The sequence below is a fragment of the Silene latifolia genome, chromosome 4, assembly GCF_048544455.1.
Source record: "Silene latifolia isolate original U9 population chromosome 4, ASM4854445v1, whole genome shotgun sequence".
Lineage (NCBI taxonomy): Eukaryota > Viridiplantae > Streptophyta > Magnoliopsida > Caryophyllales > Caryophyllaceae > Silene > Silene latifolia.
The window spans coordinates 108,775,371-108,794,473 of NC_133529.1; the positions used below are offsets into that span (position 1 = coordinate 108,775,371).

General features: G+C 39.6%; 3 protein-coding genes across 3 annotated transcripts; 1 reads left to right on the top strand and 2 right to left on the bottom strand.

Moving 5' to 3' along the window:
• Window positions 1-1,166: 1,166 nt before the first annotated feature.
• On the bottom strand, window positions 1,167-4,820 carry LOC141653785 (putative phospholipid hydroperoxide glutathione peroxidase). The gene is made up of 6 exons (XM_074461636.1): window positions 4,581-4,820; window positions 4,200-4,276; window positions 2,116-2,177; window positions 1,906-2,024; window positions 1,536-1,703; window positions 1,167-1,429 (listed from the first exon to the last, which is right to left on the bottom strand). Exons 1-6 carry the CDS (start codon window positions 4,632-4,634, stop codon window positions 1,397-1,399), a joined length of 513 nt encoding a protein of 170 aa, XP_074317737.1. The 5' UTR covers window positions 4,635-4,820; the 3' UTR covers window positions 1,167-1,396.
• A 4,190-nt stretch (window positions 4,821-9,010) lies between these two features.
• LOC141651900 (putative F-box protein At5g55150) lies at window positions 9,011-10,144 on the top strand. Its single transcript, XM_074459592.1, has one exon. It carries the CDS (start codon window positions 9,011-9,013, stop codon window positions 10,142-10,144), a length of 1,134 nt encoding a protein of 377 aa, XP_074315693.1.
• Window positions 10,145-10,412: 268 nt separating this feature from the next.
• On the bottom strand, window positions 10,413-14,092 carry LOC141653782 (tubulin beta-9 chain). The gene is made up of 4 exons (XM_074461633.1): window positions 13,485-14,092; window positions 13,066-13,335; window positions 11,061-11,474; window positions 10,413-10,857 (listed from the first exon to the last, which is right to left on the bottom strand). Exons 1-4 carry the CDS (start codon window positions 13,876-13,878, stop codon window positions 10,598-10,600), a joined length of 1,338 nt encoding a protein of 445 aa, XP_074317734.1. The 5' UTR covers window positions 13,879-14,092; the 3' UTR covers window positions 10,413-10,597.
• Between the last annotated feature and the right edge of the window lie 5,011 nt (window positions 14,093-19,103).

Consider the following 19,103-nt stretch of genomic DNA (forward strand, 5'->3'; position numbering starts at 1 on the left):
ACACGACACTCGTCGGACACACGTCAAAACGTGTCGGACACTTGTAAAGTCGTGTCTAACTTTCATCTTTTATTTGGGCACGTGTCTGATACGTGTCCATGGTATTTTGAGCCGTGTCCATGGTATTTGGACACACCTTCAAACGGAATCAAGTTGAATTTAAGGTAAATGGGGTGAATTGTATATGGTTGAATTTGGTGGGGAAATAAGTTGAATTAGCGGTAAATGATGTTCTTTAGATTAGTAATGAGATGTCGAAATAGTTGATTATAAGTTAGTTTTTGGTTTTGGAAATGAGAATAAGTTATATTATTAACGTCAAGTTTTACCTTCACTTATTTAAATTTAATATTCAAATACTTTTTCAAAAATAAAATCGCACATAAATAAATATAAAATATATATTTTATTAAATTTAAATGACGTGTCCAGTGTCCTAAATTTCATGAGATGCCGTATCGCGTGTCCGTGTCGTGTCAGTGTCAGTGTCCGTGTTCGTGTCGGTGCTACCTAGTCGATAACAAGTCCCTCCAATTAGTATGGTTTGCCCTAACCTCCAACCCGACCTTGCTTTTCTCGTCTATAACCGACTCAACTGCCTTTCGAATAACCTCCCTACCAACGACCCCGTCTTTCTCTCTTTTCACAACCTCCACCCCAACCCTCAACTCAAGACTCATCATCCTCGCATTGACAAACTGGTCTACAGCTTGAGGCATCAACACCAGTTGACACTTACTCATCAACGCCTCCGATAGAGATCCCGGGCCACAATGTGTTACAAAGCATCCCACTGAAGGATGGTGCAAGATTTGTGGTTGTTGAACCCATCCACTGATTACCATCCCTTGATTCTTGGCCCTCTTCGTAAAATGATATATAAGCAAGACGAACCAGTGAGATGAGGAAAGCATGGACCTTCATACATTTGGCATCCTGGAGATTGTCTTCAAGACAGTAATATTTGGGTTATAAAGCCTGAAGAATGCTGCAGATTTGCATGTCATTTTGTCTCAGTCTTGGTCATCTGCATGTCGTCTGATAGGGCGGGCCATTACAACTTACAAGGACCTTGAAGTAACAAACAGAACTTGCTTTCAAGACGGAACCACAAGAGTAATCAACAACAACAACAACTAACGGTCCAGGGATGATCACATGACAAGTTTATCGCAAACAATCTCATATATGAATTTGTGCTGACAATATCATACTGTAAGAACATGAGTCACCAGCTTCAACATTCAACGTCATATGACGCTTCACCACAATCTGACACGAAATTCAATGCGAAAACAAAACAGCTAAAACATGAGGATAATGTTGATCATTAATATGTTTATTCATATATGACTATATGTATCATGTTCTGGAGGACGGTGGCATCATCTTAATCCTATGAAACGCCGAGAAGTTTCTTTATGTCCTTCTGCACCATGGGAAAATAAATATAGTTATTATTACTTCATTTAAAAGCATCATTGGTTCAATTGATCATTTAAACATGTTGGCTAAAGTAATTAAAGCTGCATTACCTCGATGCTGGATGGAGAAGTAGTTGGTGCATAACGATCAACGACATTCCCATCTTTGTCAACAAGGAACTTTGTGAAATTCCATTTGATTCCATCTCCGAAGAGACCACCCTTGCTAGATTTCAAGAACTTATAGATCGGGGCAGCAGTACTTCCATTCACTTCAACCTGAAATTGATGAAAAGCAATACAATAACAGAGTGCCTACTTCGTGGATAATAGACTGAAAACAAAATAATTTCTACGAGGTTTATTAATACCGAAGCTTATTGATTAATAAAGTCGGTACTTTATTTGTCATAAGAAGATTGGACTTTTTGTCATCATTACTCCATTACATGTGGGTACTAATTTGGGAGGGAGAGAGTACCTTATCAAATATAGGGAACTCGGCCTTGAAGCGAGTGCAAGCAAACTCCACAATCTGCTCATTATCCCCTGGCTCTTGCTTGCCAAATTGGTTGCATGGAAATGCCAGAATTTCAAAACCTTAAATCAGAGAATATTTATAAGTTTACATTAGAATAAACACAAACCAAGTAGTAAAAGTTGGGTTTAAGAGAAAGGAAACACTTAATACCTTGATCCTTGTACTTCTCATACAGTTTAGTCAACTCCGTGTAGTTTGAATTGGTAAGACCACTGCACCTCGTAACAAAGATAAGAGAGTCAATTGCAGATTTGCAGGTATGTGTATGTATGGTAATTCATTATGTGTCTAATAATGGCAAGTGAGGTGTTTCATTCTACTTCTTAGGACTTGCATGAATTGATGTAATTATTACCGGGATAATGCAGGAAAAATGACTTGGGTGGATTGATGTAATTATTACCGGGATAACGTGGGAAAATTACAAAGGAAAGTACAAGGTTAGACTAATGGCTTGCGTGGATTGATGTTCCACGCTCGCCATCATCATTTTCTGTTTTGCTTTATGATTCATGACTCTTGTAACAATTACTCGCGCACACAAGCAAGCCCATAGCTTGAATATATGAAGTCCAACGCACCAGTTTCGCATACATATAATCATATTCATATAATCAAACTTAACTGGCTCATAGATGAAGATGCTAAAACTGTAATGGTATTAAATTTGGGTTGGTATATCGCCTGCAGCCAAGGCATGAAGGCATAATCAAACTCTAATTTTGGTGTCAGACCTCTAAAGTGACCATTTGAAGCAGTACCAGCTGAGGTAACTGTGCTATCGGATTAATAAAGTCGCAGCTTCCTAAGAGCAATGTGTCTACCAATTGAAGATATGCTTTTTTTAATCCTATCATAGCCAGCAGCCTGGTGAGGGCTAAGTGCCTGGGGACAAGTTAAGACAGAAGAAGTCGTTCCGCCCAAAAGTTTTAAGAAATAGGAGGTTCGTATAAAAAGACTTCTTTTTTTTGTTTTTGCGAGGTTCACCACCTCTCTGAGCTTTCATTTCCATTAAAAAAAAAGCGAACAATTTCCAAAAGTTGAAAAATATAGGAGGTTCCAAATTCCAAATTTTCTTTTTTCTGCAGCATGGCTGGCTCGCTTGCGCCAGTTTAAATTCCAGGAATTTGGAACCTCTTATTTTGGGTCAAACTGAAAAGGTTTGTGAGGTTTTCGTAGCTAAGTTCACGAGTTGGAGATAAGCGGATGAAAAAAAAAAAAAGTTTCCATTTCTCCCACATCCAGCTTTGAGTAGGATTAAGGTATTTTCTTAGTTGAATCCTGCGCACACCCTACGGATTAGTTTGACAAGCTTGTTTCTTTCCTGGCAAGTCGAGACTAATTCTGGGCATAAATTGTTTGAAAGGGAGGAGCCAAATCCTATCAAACAGGATTGACGCGCCCTGATCAGAGCTGAAGCAATGAAAGTGATATGATTTGAAGTATGATGCCATAAGAAAGTGTCAAGCATGTAGTATGTGTTGTAACACTTTGATTGCAAATAATAATGAGAGCAAGCAGCAAACATAGATGAGAGCTATGTTACTCAGACTCAGTGCAAAGGGTCAGACATGATTACATGAATGTGTACCCAAGCGTCGGACCCGGCTATTTTATGAAAAATTGTGAAGTTTTTAGTCTAAAATTAAGTGTGGGAGTGTCATACCAATATCGAAGTGTAAGTGTCGGACACGGGTATGCAAATTAATATGAAGTGTCGAAGTAACATCTAGGTAGCACAGACACTCCTCTTAATTAGCCGCCCCGTGTCCGACACCGCCGTGTCGGACACTGACACTCGTCGGACACATGCCTAAACGTGTCGGACGCCTATAAAGTTGTGTCTAACTTTCTTCATTTAGTTAGGCACGTGTCCAACGCGTGTCCATGGTATTTGGGCACCATTTTGGGTGAATGATTTTCTTTAGACGAGAAATAAGTTGTCGAAATAGATTGATTAGAAGATGAGTTTGAGTGAAAAATGAAAATAAGTTGTAGTCAATCCGAAATTTTACCATTAAAAAAATTTAAATTTAATATCAAATACCTTAAAAAAAAAAATGGAACATTTATAACTATAAAATATATATTTTATTAAATTTAAATAACGTGTCTCGAATACTAAATTTTATGGGATACCGTGTCACGTGTCCGTGTCTGTTTCGATGCTACTAGAGTAACCTAGGATGAGAGTAGAATTATAAAGAAACCATGAAGCATTGGCGTAATCATACCATTGCGATGCAACATTGACAATCAACAGCACCTTCCCTTTGTAAGTGCTAAGGTCCACGTCATTTCCACGGGCATCCTATACAAATTCAGTAGCATTAAATTAAACAATATTAATTAAATTACAAAATAAGCACGTTGTTCATCCCAATAATTTGTCTTGACAAAAGAATATAAAAGATAAATAAATGATTCTCATAAATCTGGTGGTGTCGTTAAAGCAAAATAGAATCCACCATAGCCAACACAAAGTTTAGTAACCAATTATACATACTCCCTAAAAATATTTGCATGAACCATAATTTGATCAAAATAAACAAATGATGGGTAAAAGTAAACAAATGATGGGTAAAGAGAGTAGTAAAAATGGTAAAAGAACAAACCTTGACCACAAACTCATGGATTGATTTAGGCTGAGGGGTTGATTGACTTGCCATTGAGTGCCACGAATTTGAATTGAAATTCTCAACTGCGGTTTGTTTTGGAATCCAAGATTATACGAAATCAATTCAAGAGAAATGAAGGTTATTCCGATAATATTTATTCGATCATTAATAAGTGTCGACAGACGGGTAGTTGGTATTTATAGATGGAGGAGGGTAAAAGTGTAATACAATTTCCATGCTAACCAATTTGGAAACTGACACCTCTTTTTAATTGTGATTTAGTAAGGTAATCAAATTAGTTGATTCTTGTCCGTTTTTAGGATTGATTGACTGGACCAAATTTACGGATACAGTGTGAATGAGAGGAAGATCAGTCGCGATTCGCGAATGTGGTCAAACTCGTTAGGCTAATGAGTAATGTACTAATGGGAATAGAATACTCTCAGTTCCCAACTTCAAGTGTGGTCCTTAACTCCTTATACAAGTGTGTATACGTGGGATACGTCAAGGCCTTGGAAGTTGGAATTACGGATTCGTCACAAAGACTAAAACGATTTAAATAGATGGATGAGATCACAAGCATAATTCCTAAGACAATTAGGGGGTGTTTGGTTGGAGGTTTTGGAATGGATTCAGGCCATTCCAATGTTTGGTTGGAGTAATTTGGAATGGAGTTAGATACCTGATGGATTCTAACTCCATTCCAACTCCTTGGAATCCCATACCCATCTCTCTCCCCAAGTTTCCAACTCCATTCCACCCAACACATTATTATTCTTATACCCGGATTGAACCAAACAACTTTAAACATGTATGGGGTTCTAACTCCATACCTCTTTGAAGTTAGAATCCATTCCATTCAATACCTAATGTTTGAACCAAACGCCCCCTTAGTCTTACTGAAGACGGGTCGGAGCAAGTGACGGATAATGCCACTCACAAAACGGATAGGGGGGACAAGGTGGAGGCACCCCCATGTGCTTCCCTCTCTCCTCTATTTGGGTCATTTATGAGGGAAAATGGTATCCGTCACTCCAAAGTGACGAATACGTGCCGTCACAAATGAGATTTTGTGTTCCTAAGATATGATCAACTCGTGGCGCATCTACCTATGTGCTGGTATTTAACCTATTTTAAACTCACCGAATATGGTTGTTTTAAGAAAGACCAACGGTAGAATCATATCACATCATCTGGTCCGGGTTCTCTCCATTACTTGAAAAAAATGGACATCCATTACTTTTAAACAGTGCAGATTAAATCTTGGAACGATCTAATGGTTGTAAATATTTCATAAAAGTAATGTTTAAATGAATGGGGAGAGAAAATATATTAGAATATTCGAAAGGTAATGAAGAGAAAGTAATGGAGACAATCCAAATTGCACATCATCATACTCTCAATTTAGTGGCAAGAGCGAAATTGTCAATATCTTCTGTTTGGGCCAAAATTACACCTATTTGGCCTGAACTACGTGGCTAGAGACGAAATGGTAATTAAATAAGCAAGTGGACCCCATGACATACATGGGGGTATAGATTTCTTATTATTTGTACATATTAAGAAGTACACAATCCCCGTACTACTAAGAGAATAAAAACTCTTAATAGTTTTCCCGCCTAAAAAAATAACCTCAACACTATATATGGAAACAATATTATATTTATATTTACCTCTTTTACAAGAAATAATTATTATCCCTGATTTATTAGTATACAATAATTTCCATAAATGTTATTCTTCATCAGTTACACTCTAAAATTACGCAAATCTCCTTTTTATAGTATTATCTTTCATCAGTTAGACTCAAAATATGGTTTTCTAAATGACGTAACAAATTTTCATGTATTTTCTTTATTAAAAATAAAAAATATTAGTTAATTATTTGCAAATTGTCTTTTTAAATGCGTAATATATTGTTTTTACCTGTTTTCGTTATAAGGTAATAAGCATTTTAATTAGATCTTACATCGCTTAATTTTATGTTATGTCATATCATATAACGATATAACATTATAGTGTTATTTTTAACAGTAAAGTAGAAAACAGTTTCAGACAAAAATAACTTAACTCAAAGTGCTTTTCGATGGTAGTAAACTTTTGTTTTCTACCTTTTACTAAGATTATATTTAGTACTACGTACATCCCTCTTAAACTAAAAGAATAAGAATCTCTAAAGTTTTCCCGCCTAAATGAATTAGGCTATAAATGGGCTTCATAACATCACATCTACAACTGGACCATCTTGATTAATTTCAACTTAAGTTATAAATGGGCTTCATAATTTCATATCTACAACTGGACCATACTGGTTAACTTCAAACAATAAATAAGTTTATATACCTTTTAAAAAAAGGGAAAATATTCTTTTAACTTACGTAGACATATTAACGGATATTCTTATTTTGTTACATACATGAAATTGCATTAATTATATGTACAATGTGATATAAATATTTTTTTATTATTATTTTGAAAACTAAACATTATGACTAAGAACATTTTTTAGGAAACATTTTCTAATTAATTCTATTATTCTATCTTTTGATACAAACGTACTACGACTTGAGAGTATTCATAAATTGTTATTACTTCTAAAAAGAAAAACTTACTTATGATATATTTTTTTGCACTTTAACTTAATATTCATCTTTGCTCCATACTGTATGAAAAATTAAATATTGGTTACTTTTTATAAATTGTTTATATAACGCATTCAGTGGATATAGTGATATAATTAAAAACAACGTTTTATTAAAACAAAGTTAATAAAATAATTTTAGTATAACCGACAATCTTATACGGAGTAAAAAGTGTTAAACAATCTCTTTTCTAGCTCTTAATACAAAATTACTAATAGTAAATTTTATAATTAAATTTCAAATGGAGTTAAATACTTAAATATCAATAATTATTAACAAATTATATGAAATTTAAATTCTAATAATATCATTTTGTTACCACAAATCAAATTATACTATTTTCATAATTTTTTTAACGATATTTTTTTACCAAACGAAATGTATAATTTTTTGTATAAAAATTAGAGACATCACTTGAATATAAAATAATATAATAAATTATAATAATAACTAAAAGATTCTACACTTTATTTTTTGCATTTTTTGCATCCAAAAATATTATTCATAATATAATATTTTCATAAATTAATTTTTAGGAAACTCCACCTTGATAATCATCTGATGTGGGACAATTCAACTATTTCTATGTAGTATTTTCGCCACAACTACATTATTTTTCAATATGGGACAAATAATATACTTAGAAAAAAACATCATATCATATATAGAAGTATAGAAAAATCGTACGAACATAGTATAGTATTTTCTCATTATTAATCGGGTTAGATGTCGAACTGGGTGCAAAAAAGATAGTGTATTTCTGACAATGTTATTTGTTCCATATTGAAAAATGATGTAGGTGTTGTTAATTTATTATGTATAAATAGTCGAATTGTCTCACATCGGAAAATTACTATAAGGTGGAGCGAACTTATGATTATAAATAGGAGTCATTTTTGGAACTTGAATATCAACCAAAATTTTTCTGAGTCTTGTAAGTATTGTCTTATTAGAGATCTCTTATTAGCGTTTCTATTATTATCTCTTTAATAGCAAAAATTATTTATTATTTATTTTTCTCGCATAATCAATAAACGGTAGACGTGTATATATTTATCATTTACTTAAAGAGATATTTTAATCATATATAAATAAATGGGGTTTCAACCTAGTAAAATTATATTTAAAAGATGAATAATACATAATGAAACAAATTCAACCCAGAAGGGATCCACATACATCGAGTATGAGTATAGGTTTGAAAATAGAATTTGGTTGACTCTGGGCTTGGGTTCTGGGTTTTATAGGACCCTGCCCAAACCCTATCCATCGCTATCCTATTCCCGGTCAAGAAATCTGCAACCCACCCCATGCAACCTGTCCAAGCTCGTTCATTTCCCGTCGTATGTCACATATCCAAACTCGTACATTCTTCGGATTAATTTAGGGCCCAAAAACATGACCGTGCCCTCACCGGTTCAGAGCATGGCTAGAGAAGCCCGAATAACCACAAGTTAGGCCGGCCAGAACCTATCTTATCCCAAAAATCCAAATCTTGAACCTCAATGCTTAAAAAATTCAAACCAAAGCTAGTACGTATTATTGTACGTGATACTCAAGTAAAAGTTACCGACCTAAACCCTCATTTTAAAACTATATATAATATAATGAGAATTCCTACAATATACGAAGACCGTTAAAACCCTGTTTCTCTCTCACCTCTTTTTTTCTCCTCTGTTTCAAATTCGTCTGGGTTTTGTTTCCCCTGCCTTAATAATTTCTTGTTGCCCTCTTTCGTTTTTACATAATAATTCTGTAACTTCCCTTTGTTTTTCTTCTGTAACAATGTCGAGATGGTCAAATCTTCATCCAGACATATTATCAGAGATAATAGAGAGAATTAAAAACCCATGTGATCACATACGATGCAGTTCAATATGTTCTTCCTGGAGATCAGTCGCTAAGCGCCACCGTCCCGCTTTACCCCATTCAATTCCCGGCATCATGCTCTCTCCAAGACACTCCCTTTATCGCAATTTCATCCCTCTACCACACAATTCTCCCCCTTCTAAATATATCCACCACCAACAACATCTTGATCTTGATGTCTCTCGTTCCGACACGTGTTGTGGGTCTTACCAAGGATGGCTAGTCCTCCTCGTAAAGCGGCGGTCCATATGCCTCCACAATCCTTTCTCAAAACAGCACCGCTTGTTGCCCACATTGGACAAGGATGTCTATAAAGCTGTTCTCTCCTCCTCGCCTTCGTTTGACACAAACTGCGTCGTTTTGATTTTGTTTCAGACTAACGGTGCCGCGTTTTGTCGCCTTGGAGATGATTCTTGGAAGAATTTGGAATGCTATGGTTATTACTCTGGGTTTTCCGACGCTTTGTTTTTTGGGGGAAAATTCTATGTGGTGGATGACTACGGTAGGATCTACGCCTGCAATGTCGGCGACACGATATTGGAACAGATTGAACCGCAGCCGTCGGATATTTCCAAGATGACGAGGTATAAATTTTACTTGGTGGAAATCCAAGGGTTACTTTGTAGAATTGTAAGGAAATTTTTACTGGATGAGGAATTCTATTATAACTGTGATATCATTTACGCTGATTATGATGACCGAGTCTCATTTCCGGTTTCAACAAGAGAGTTTCGGGTTTCAAGAATGGATCGGGTCACGAATAAATGGGTTCCTGTCTATAATTTGGGTGGGTATGCAATATTCTTGGGTTGCGGTAACTCGTTTAGTCTAAGTGAGTTGGAGATGGGTGGTGGAGTGATGAAGCGTAACAGGATTTATTTTATGGATGACAGACAGATGAATACAAAGCATTTCGGGTTGGATTTCCCAGGACGAGACATGGGTATATATGATATGATGGATATGAGTATCGAACCGCTTTTTTCAGACCCTTTGAATGAGCTGATGGATTATCCTCCTGCAGTTTGGGTCACACCTTTGCCTTGGTAGATGGTACACAGGAATCTTAAAAATTTTGGAATCTAATGAAATGTATAGAAACTAGGGTAAAATAGTCATTCTTTGGTACCATAAGTTTTTGGTCTTTGTTGTGAATCATTTCAGATTAATGCAGTAAGAATAAGAATTTGTAATGATAATCTTGTATCTGCACCAATTTGCCAAAATGAATATTTTTGCTTTGTCCACGTAGTACAATTACAAAACGGATGTCCAATTGTCAGAAGTTCAACTGGGGATATTAGTCTGCTGAAGTGTAAACATAAGAAAAGATTCAACTCGATTAAGCAATTGTATCCAAACGCCCACAAAACAGTTTAACAACCACACATTCCTGAATAAAAGCAGGATATAGAGAATATTAATATACTATAGAATTCTAACATCTTGTATGTTCTTCACAAGCAGACAAGCTGTCTGAACCTGGTACTCGTCCTCATCAGATCAGGCCTCCTCCTCGTACCCGTCTTCCTCCTCGTATTCTTCTTCGTCAGCAGTTGCATCCTGGTACTGCTGGTACTCAGACACCAAATCATTCATGTTGCTTTCGGCTTCCGTGAATTCCATCTCGTCCATCCCTTCACCAGTGTACCAATGCAAGAAAGCCTTCCGCCTGAACATAGCCGTGAATTGCTCGCTCACCCTTCTAAACATCTCTTGAATTGAAGTTGAGTTTCCGATGAATGTGGAAGCCATCTTCAAACCTGTGGGATAAAGGATTATATTAATGCCTTTGGAAGACGACCGCATATGACCATTTAAGTAATTTTAATAAAAACTGAGGTTGTTAAATTTGTTGCCTTATATTTTTATGGTCAGATTTATTTTTCTTTGTTTTTTAACGGACGTCCCTTGGCTTATTGGCCTAATTCCCCTCATATAACCACTCAAAATAAAATGTTCATACCTGTGGGTGGGATGTCACAGACAGTGGACTTGACATTGTTTGGAATCCACTCGACAAAGTACGAGGAGTTCTTGTTCTGGACATTAATCATCTGCTCGTCAACCTCCTTGGTGCTCATCTTACCCCGGAACATGGCTGAGGCGGTCAGGTATCTCCCATGGCGTGGGTCTGCGGCACACATCATGTTCTTGGAATCCCACATTTGTTGAGTAAGCTCAGGGACAGTAAGGGCTCGGTATTGTTGAGACCCTCGAGATGTGAGTGGTGCAAACCCAACCATAAAGAAGTGGAGGCGTGGGAAAGGAATGAGATTGACTGCGAGTTTCCTGAGGTCAGAGTTGAGCTGTCCAGGGAATCGGAGGCAGCAGGTAACTCCACTCATTGTTGCAGAAATAAGATGATTAAGATCTCCAACTGTACAATGGAAATTATTTAAATAAGAGACGAGATTAACATAAGTAGTTATAGGTTCAATCAGCAGGCCAGATATGAATGTTGAAGCCATACAGAGAAAAGAAAAGGTCTCAACATTTACATCATTCCCTCCTACAGTCCTACTCTCTGGAAATGTGACATTTTCAAGTTAAGGCCTATTCATGGAATTCCCACATTTTTATTTTGGTCATGTTCTTGTGTGTTAAATGACACTAGTTAATTAGGTGACCTCCCTCCCTCCCTCTCAGCCTTAATATTTGAGCCAAAAGCAAATGTTACAATTCCTAAGAATATGAGGAAGTATAATATTACAAACATATACAATCCTCATAGGAACAGCTACCCCAGTTCTTTAATAGCTCTTGCAAATTGCGGGGCAGGGGGGAGTTGTCGGATGTACGCAACTTAAATATATATCCTGCAAATCTAAAAACCATGGTAATAAATATAGGCCAAGACGGTGCATCGTAGCCGCTCTGTACAGGTTTTGAAGGTTACAGGTAAGATAATGACATTGGTCACATAGTAGCTAACATCTCATTATCTGAAAATATGTTGATGTATTAGTGTTGTCTGTTGAACCTACTGGTGAGTGAGTCTGTGGACCAATAGTGGTTATAAAATTATTTAAAAATTCAGACAAAGATCCCAAGCATTAACAAATGGATAATTTAATTCGATATACGGAGTAATATAGAATCAAAGACAGGAAGGCTAGGTTATGAAAGATTGTCAAGGAAGCAAGGGATAAATCATGTGATTGCTTTTATTAATAAAATAAAAGGGGTCCCAAATAGAAAGGATAGAATTGATTTGGTAGTTCCTGATGCAATTGCAAGTGCAAGTGGGTATGAGCAGACCCATGTGAATGAATACTGTTAACGTAATAACACCACCAAAATGATGCTTGGATTCATTATCCTCAACCTCCCTGCCTCCCTCTAGTATATAGATGTTTCTTTTTCTAGTTGTAAAGCTGAAATTCCCACCTGTAGGGATTAGGGAATTACAGCCTTGTACCATGTGCAATGGTCCACTAAAGAAGGAATACATCTCACTACAGCCAAACTATTCCGCCTCATATTATAGTCGATAATTAATTAAACACGGGATTAGCATCCAAATCAGCAAATTCCTGCTCATGTTACACAACTTATTTACATTCACTCACTAAGAGTGTTGGATATCCACAGTCTACTCTTGCCCTTATGTTAAAACAACTATTAACGACACAAAGCAGTCGTTTCTATACAACTCGTACTGAAAATTGTTTCAGGATTGCATCAAATAATTGTTATTTCACAATAGAAACTTAGAAAGATGTACAACAATTCCTAAGTAACAATTTAGGGTGATTCACTGTTACTAACTAGATTGACAATGGTGACATAAAGAGCTCCCAAGTCCCACCAATGGCCGGATAAGATGATTCAAATGAACAAACCTTGTCTTATGTCAAAGTTGTTAATATCAACGAAAGGATGTGCAATCGACTAAGCTAGACAGCAATATCGTAATTCACTATTATTATGCAGTAAACGATTATGGGATAGGGGGGAATGAGACATACAGCTGGGAGTGGTGAGCTTGAGAGTACGAAAGCAGATATCATAGAGAGCCTCATTGTCAAGCACCATACACTCGTCAGCATTCTCAACAAGCTGGTGGACTGACAGAGTAGCATTGTAAGGCTCTACTACAGTGTCAGATACCTTAGGTGATGGGAACACAGAAAAAGTAAGCATCATCCTGTCTGGATACTCCTCTCGGATCTTCGATATCAGTAGCGTTCCCATACCTGAACCCGTACCTCCGCCCAGAGAATGACATACCTGAAATCCTGCATTCATTTACATACCACAAACCCTAATCATTTCCACTAATAGAATGATTGAATGAATTTTGCGCAAAATCACAAACCCTAATCAAACCCTAATTTACTAGATCGTAATAAAAATAAAAAACAAAAAGGGAAAAGAGTGTAGAAACCTTGAAGACAGTCACAATTTTCGGCTTCTTTTCGGACAACATCAAGAACAGAGTCAATAAGCTCAGCGCCTTCAGTATAATGACCTTTAGCCCAGTTATTACCAGCACCAGACTGACCGAATACAAAGTTATCGGGTCGGAAAATCTGACCATAAGGACCAGATCTGACGGAGTCCATGGTACCAGGTTCAAGGTCCATGAGTACAGCACGTGGTACAAACCTACCGCACGTGGCTTCATTATAGTATACATTAAGACGCTCGAGTTGGATATCAGTTTCACCCTTGTACTGACCGGTTGTGTCGATTCCGTGTTCGGCGCATATTACTTCCCAGAACTTTGCTCCGATTTGATTCCCACATTGCCCTCCTTGGATGTGTAGGATTTCTCTCATTTTCTGCTGCGTCTAGGTAGGAATTGTTAGGGGTAATTGAGGGAAATGTGAATGAGTGAGTGAATGAGTCAAGCGGTTTTTGTAAAAAAAATGGAAGAGAAGATCAGAAGATAGAAGATATTCCGTATTTATTAGGGAGGGGAATCAGGAATGGAGGGGGGGGGTTTATAAGTTTTAAGTGGGAAAATTGAATTTTGAATTATTTTGGGGAAATAGGTTAGGATTCTGTGTAGGGGAGTCTATGTGAAGGTCGATAGGGTGGTCTTGTGTCACGTCACATGAACTAGCATAATGGAGTCATTGCGGCTATTTGCGTCTCTAGTACTTTTTTTCCGCCTTTGTAATTACGGAATTTTTCCAATGATATTTCGTGGTTTGTGACTTTGTCTATGGTAGCTCTCTTTTTTAAGAATGTGTACATGATATTCCTGAAGTTTATTATTTGTGCCAATGATACACTTGTTAGGTTATGCACGTTAAATTAGGAGTAACAGTTTGATTAAGGCCAAACTAAATTTGGCGGAAAAAATAGTTTTTTAACTATTTTTTTTTTTAAAATGGAGTTTGCACTAAATACCCCTGAAGTTTGCAATATACTTTTTCACATTCAGCAGCTACTCATCATCTTTTTTTTTCCAGTGTAATACATGTTCAACACCTCCTCATAGTACACCTCCATTCAACAGCTCAATTCAAAGTTCATTCATCCAACTATTTCATCCATCATCTTTTGATTTGATGAAAAAAATGATAATCTTTTTCGAAAAAAATCATACCTTTTATAATGATGAAGATAACTTTTGATGAATAATCAACAATAACTAAGATATACCAATAAAGATAAATGTAAGAGATTAGTTTGTCTAGGATCAAAATGATAAAGGTGAATTAAGGAGGAATGTTGTTGGATGTGAATTAAGGAGGAATGTTGTTTGAGGTGAATTAAGAGAGTACCCAAGAAGCTTTGTTTAGGGTTTTTGGTTGGTGTTTGTGATGAGGGAGTATAAAGGTGATTAGGAAGTATGGCCCATTTCTTTCCGCTTTTTAATTGAATCGAATCGAATTTGAATCGAATGGAGTGAACGAAATGAATCAGGCCGAATGGATGGAGTTGAGTGAGAAACGAATGAATCGAATCGAATCGAATGGAGCCGAGCTGAATCGAATCGAATGAATGGAGCCGAAATTTGAATCGAACTAAGTCGATTAGAGTTGAATTGAACTGAAATAATATTAATACTAAATATAAATAATAATAATAATAATAATAATAATAATAATAATAATAATAATAATAATAATAATAATAATAATAATAATAATAATAATAATTATTATTCTTATTATTATTATTATTGTTCCGGGTGTAATTCCAGAGCAAGTATCGTTACCACCCGTGGCTTGTAGAATGATGTCTTGAGTTGGACTCTCCTTTGGTCTTAATCGTTCCTCTCGGCCTCTCCTGCAACAATGAACGAACTAAGGGCTTGGCTTTGTGCCAAGCGTACTCACTCCGACGCCCAAGTCAGTAAACTTAAATGTATAAGTTGTATGCTAATTGGCTAGGAATATGTTATAGAGAGATGAGGAAGATTTTACCAGATGAATAGTGTATCTAGGTCAAGTTATGTATTTTCTAAATTGGATCCTTTCCTCAATGAGGGTTGAGGAGTATTTATAGACTTCACCTTTTGTCACGTAGTGGCCAAGTGGCCAAGTGGCTAGCGGGTGGAAAGCGATCTACCCCTCGGCCGAGGGACCTATGGCTGGCCGGCGGACTACGATGACCCGCCGCCGAGGGGTCTGGATATGAGTACGCGGGTATGTGCCCAGTGCGGGTTGAATGTAGCCGATGGGGCCGCATCGGCTAGGTTGTCTAAGTCGTTGACTTCTTTGTGGATGTCTTTGACCTTGTCTAATGTGTTGACTTGGTCGGCGGTGCGAATATGCCCCATCAATTTGCCCCCGGCGTAGTCTATGCCGTGGTATGGGCTTCGATGTACGTACGAGCGTATATTCGCGCAAGTGATTTGTGAAAAATTTCTGCATCGGCTTCTTCCGCGGCGGCTTTACCCGCTCTGCCTAGTCTTTCTTAGGCCGTACCATATCCCCCTCCACATGGATGTGTATTGGGCATCCGATGTGGATAAGAAAGGGACGCTGGCCGAGACCGAGGTTGATCTATAGGTTATTTTTGATTGCCCCCCGGCGGTGTCTAGCTTGGTTGATTATGTTGCCGGCGGAGAACAGATGCTTGGGAATTTGTTGAGGAAGGTGAATAGGCGGAGAGATTTGAATAGGCGTGTTGAAGACGTTTGGTCACTGTTGCATTGATTGACACAACTGTTGCAACGATTGACATCCCGTGGTTGCATGTCCGACACGTGTCTGCACGCTGATTGGTTGACGCTTCATGGGTCATTCTACGATTGGTCTTGCTTCATGGGCTTTTCCCTATAAATAGGGCAGTTGCTCCGTGAAATTGGCCACCAATTTCATTCTTCAAAATTTTTCCTTCTCTCTAAACTCCCAAGGGTTTCTTTGTCTTCTAATTTCCTGAGTTGTTACTCCGGCGAGCGTTTTCTTCAAGGTAAACAAACAAACTTTCCAATTTTTAATTTTGTAAGTTCGTTGTAAACATGTCTTCTGCTGATGCCGGGCCTAGTAAGCCGGGCCGTAGGTCCCCTTCTCCCGAAGTCGATCCTCGAATTCTGGAGGAATGGGAGGATGATTCTGATGTCGATGATGATGCAGAAGATTTTGGTGACGATGCTGAGGAGGCTCGTCCTAATAACGTGAGGAAGTACGTTATGGATCACGACCTCGCTTGTAAAGTCCGTCTTGACTGTACTTGGACCCATAAGTTAGCCCGCTGTTCCGGTGAGATATTTTTCGAGAAACATTTCTTCTTCGGTGAGGGCTACGAAATCGTTATCCCGGAGGAGGGTCAGGCTGTCTGTTGCCCTCCACCGGGCCACACCGGCGTATATATGCGACATTTGGAGTTTGGGCTCGGTTTCATTTGAATGGGTATGTTGTGGCCATCCTCAAGGCCATGAACGTTGCCGTTGCCCAACTGCACCCGTTGGCTATGAGGACCATAATCGGGTTTGTCTGGCTTTGTCTCTTCAAGGGGGAGGCCCCAACGGTGAACTTATTTCGCCGACTTCATTATCTCCCGGCCATTCATTCTCTGGCCGTGCCGGTGGCATAGCGTGCACACGGAGAAGGGTTATGTCACTCACGACAAACTTTCCTCTTGCAAGGGCTGGCAGGGTCGGTGGGTGTACGTTAAGGTGCCGAACGACTATCCGCTTCCCTGCTCCTTTCAGCATCAAGTGAACTTGCGGTGTGAGACTAAGGCGGAGCATGACAGATGGGTCTCCCGGAAGAAACTCAAGATGGATGCTGGCAAGGTCCTTCTTTCGGACGATGAGAGGCTGGCAATGCGGCTGTTTGAGGTGGACAAGGGTGGGCGGCCGAAAAGATGGATTCCCCCAACGCAGATCATCCTTCAAGATGAGGCGCTTTGCCATGTCGGCCTCATACCGGCCCTAGCGCAGGGTGAGTAGGGTCGGTGTGAGGCCCACCACCGTTCTCATTGTGCCTTTGAATTTTGATATATTTTTCTACTTAACTCTTCCTTCGTTTCCTTCGCAGGCCATTTCGGACCTGACCTGTCTGAGGATATCCTCCGGAGAATGGGACTGAACAAGGATAAGACCGTTGCTAACCTACATCCCAAAGCTCTCCCCAATGACCGGGGGAGGTCGCCGATCGATCTCATGGAGCAGCGGCTGAAAAGCTTGAGTGCGGTGGAGACCCAGGCGAAGGTCGTTAGTAACGTGCCGCGCCATACGCGAAAAACGAGGTCCTCGGCGGTGGTGGCGTCGACACCGGCTCCGCCTTCCATCCCCCCTGTTCAGAAGAAGACGGTGGAGATCGTTTGTATCTCCAACGGGGATGACTCCGACGAGGAGGAGGGGTCGCCCCTTGTCCGTAAGAGAAAGCAGACGGCCTTTACCGCGACCGTTGATTCTGCTGCTGACGAGGAAACGCGCCTTTCGGCCAAGAAGGCCAAGCACGGTATTGTTCTATCTGTGGCTTCAGATTTAGCCGGTTTCTTAGGCGCTGCCTGTGACAGTTTCTCCGGCATGTCTGCGTATGTTGATACTTGTGATTTCTTTAAATTTTGTAGATCGGCGCGATCGTCGCCCGCTCTGTTGCGAGCAAGTGGAGGGGAGTTCGGGCGGGCGGGTGATCAACACGTCACCGTGAACTCTTCATCCCGAAGGTTTCCCTCCCACGGCAGCAGCCGGTGATCAAAATGTCACCACTGTCCCTTCATCCGAGAAGGTTTCCTTCTCGGCTCATAGATGAAGGCACGGAGTCGATCAAGGAGCCGGCGAGGTGGAACAGTCTTACCGGTGCTCGTATCGTAGAAGCGGGAGAAGGCCGTGGCTCAATCCACCTTGGAGCTTAACGCCACTAAGAAGGTGGCCGTGAAGGCCAAGCAGGATCTTCTCAGTGAGCAGAGGCTTAGGGGAGAGGCGAGAGGGCGCTCCGGGCCGAAAGAAAACTTAGGCGGGGACGTTGAAAAGGAGGTCCTTCGAGAGAGCCAAGGCGAGGTGCGCGGCCGAATCGCTAAGTCTTTGGAGAAGTGTACACTTGTTCGGGGGCGCGCCGACCTCTACCTCCAGCGAGAGGAATGAATCCGGGGACTGTTTAAGGCCCCGGGCGGAGGTGGTTCGGATCAAAGATGCCGTTATTAGGCAAAAGGATAAGGACATTGAGATGCTCCAAACCGTCATGCTCCCTAACATGTGTCTTTGAATTCCGGATTTAGCCGAAGGAGCTGCTAGGGAAGTGATTGAGGAGCTCTTCCCTCTTGATGGTTCCTTTCCGTGGGACAGATATGATAAGCTGCTTGATGACAAGCTCGAAGCCAAGGAGAAGGCCGTGGCGGAGAAGGCTAAAGAGGCGGTGAGGGCGAAGGCGGAGGAGGAGAAGGCAGCTCTGGCTGAGAAGGCTAAAGAGGCCTCGGAGGAAGCCAAGCGGGGCAGGCGGTGAGGTCGCCGAGGTCGCTAGAATAGCCGCCGAGTTGCTCTCTTGAAGGAGATGCCGCTATCGGCTGCGATGGCGGCGGCGGCAGACGTAGGGATGATATCTGTAGCCCTTTGCCCCTTTTTTGTATTTTGTATAGCTTGAGTAGATTGTCTTTCGGC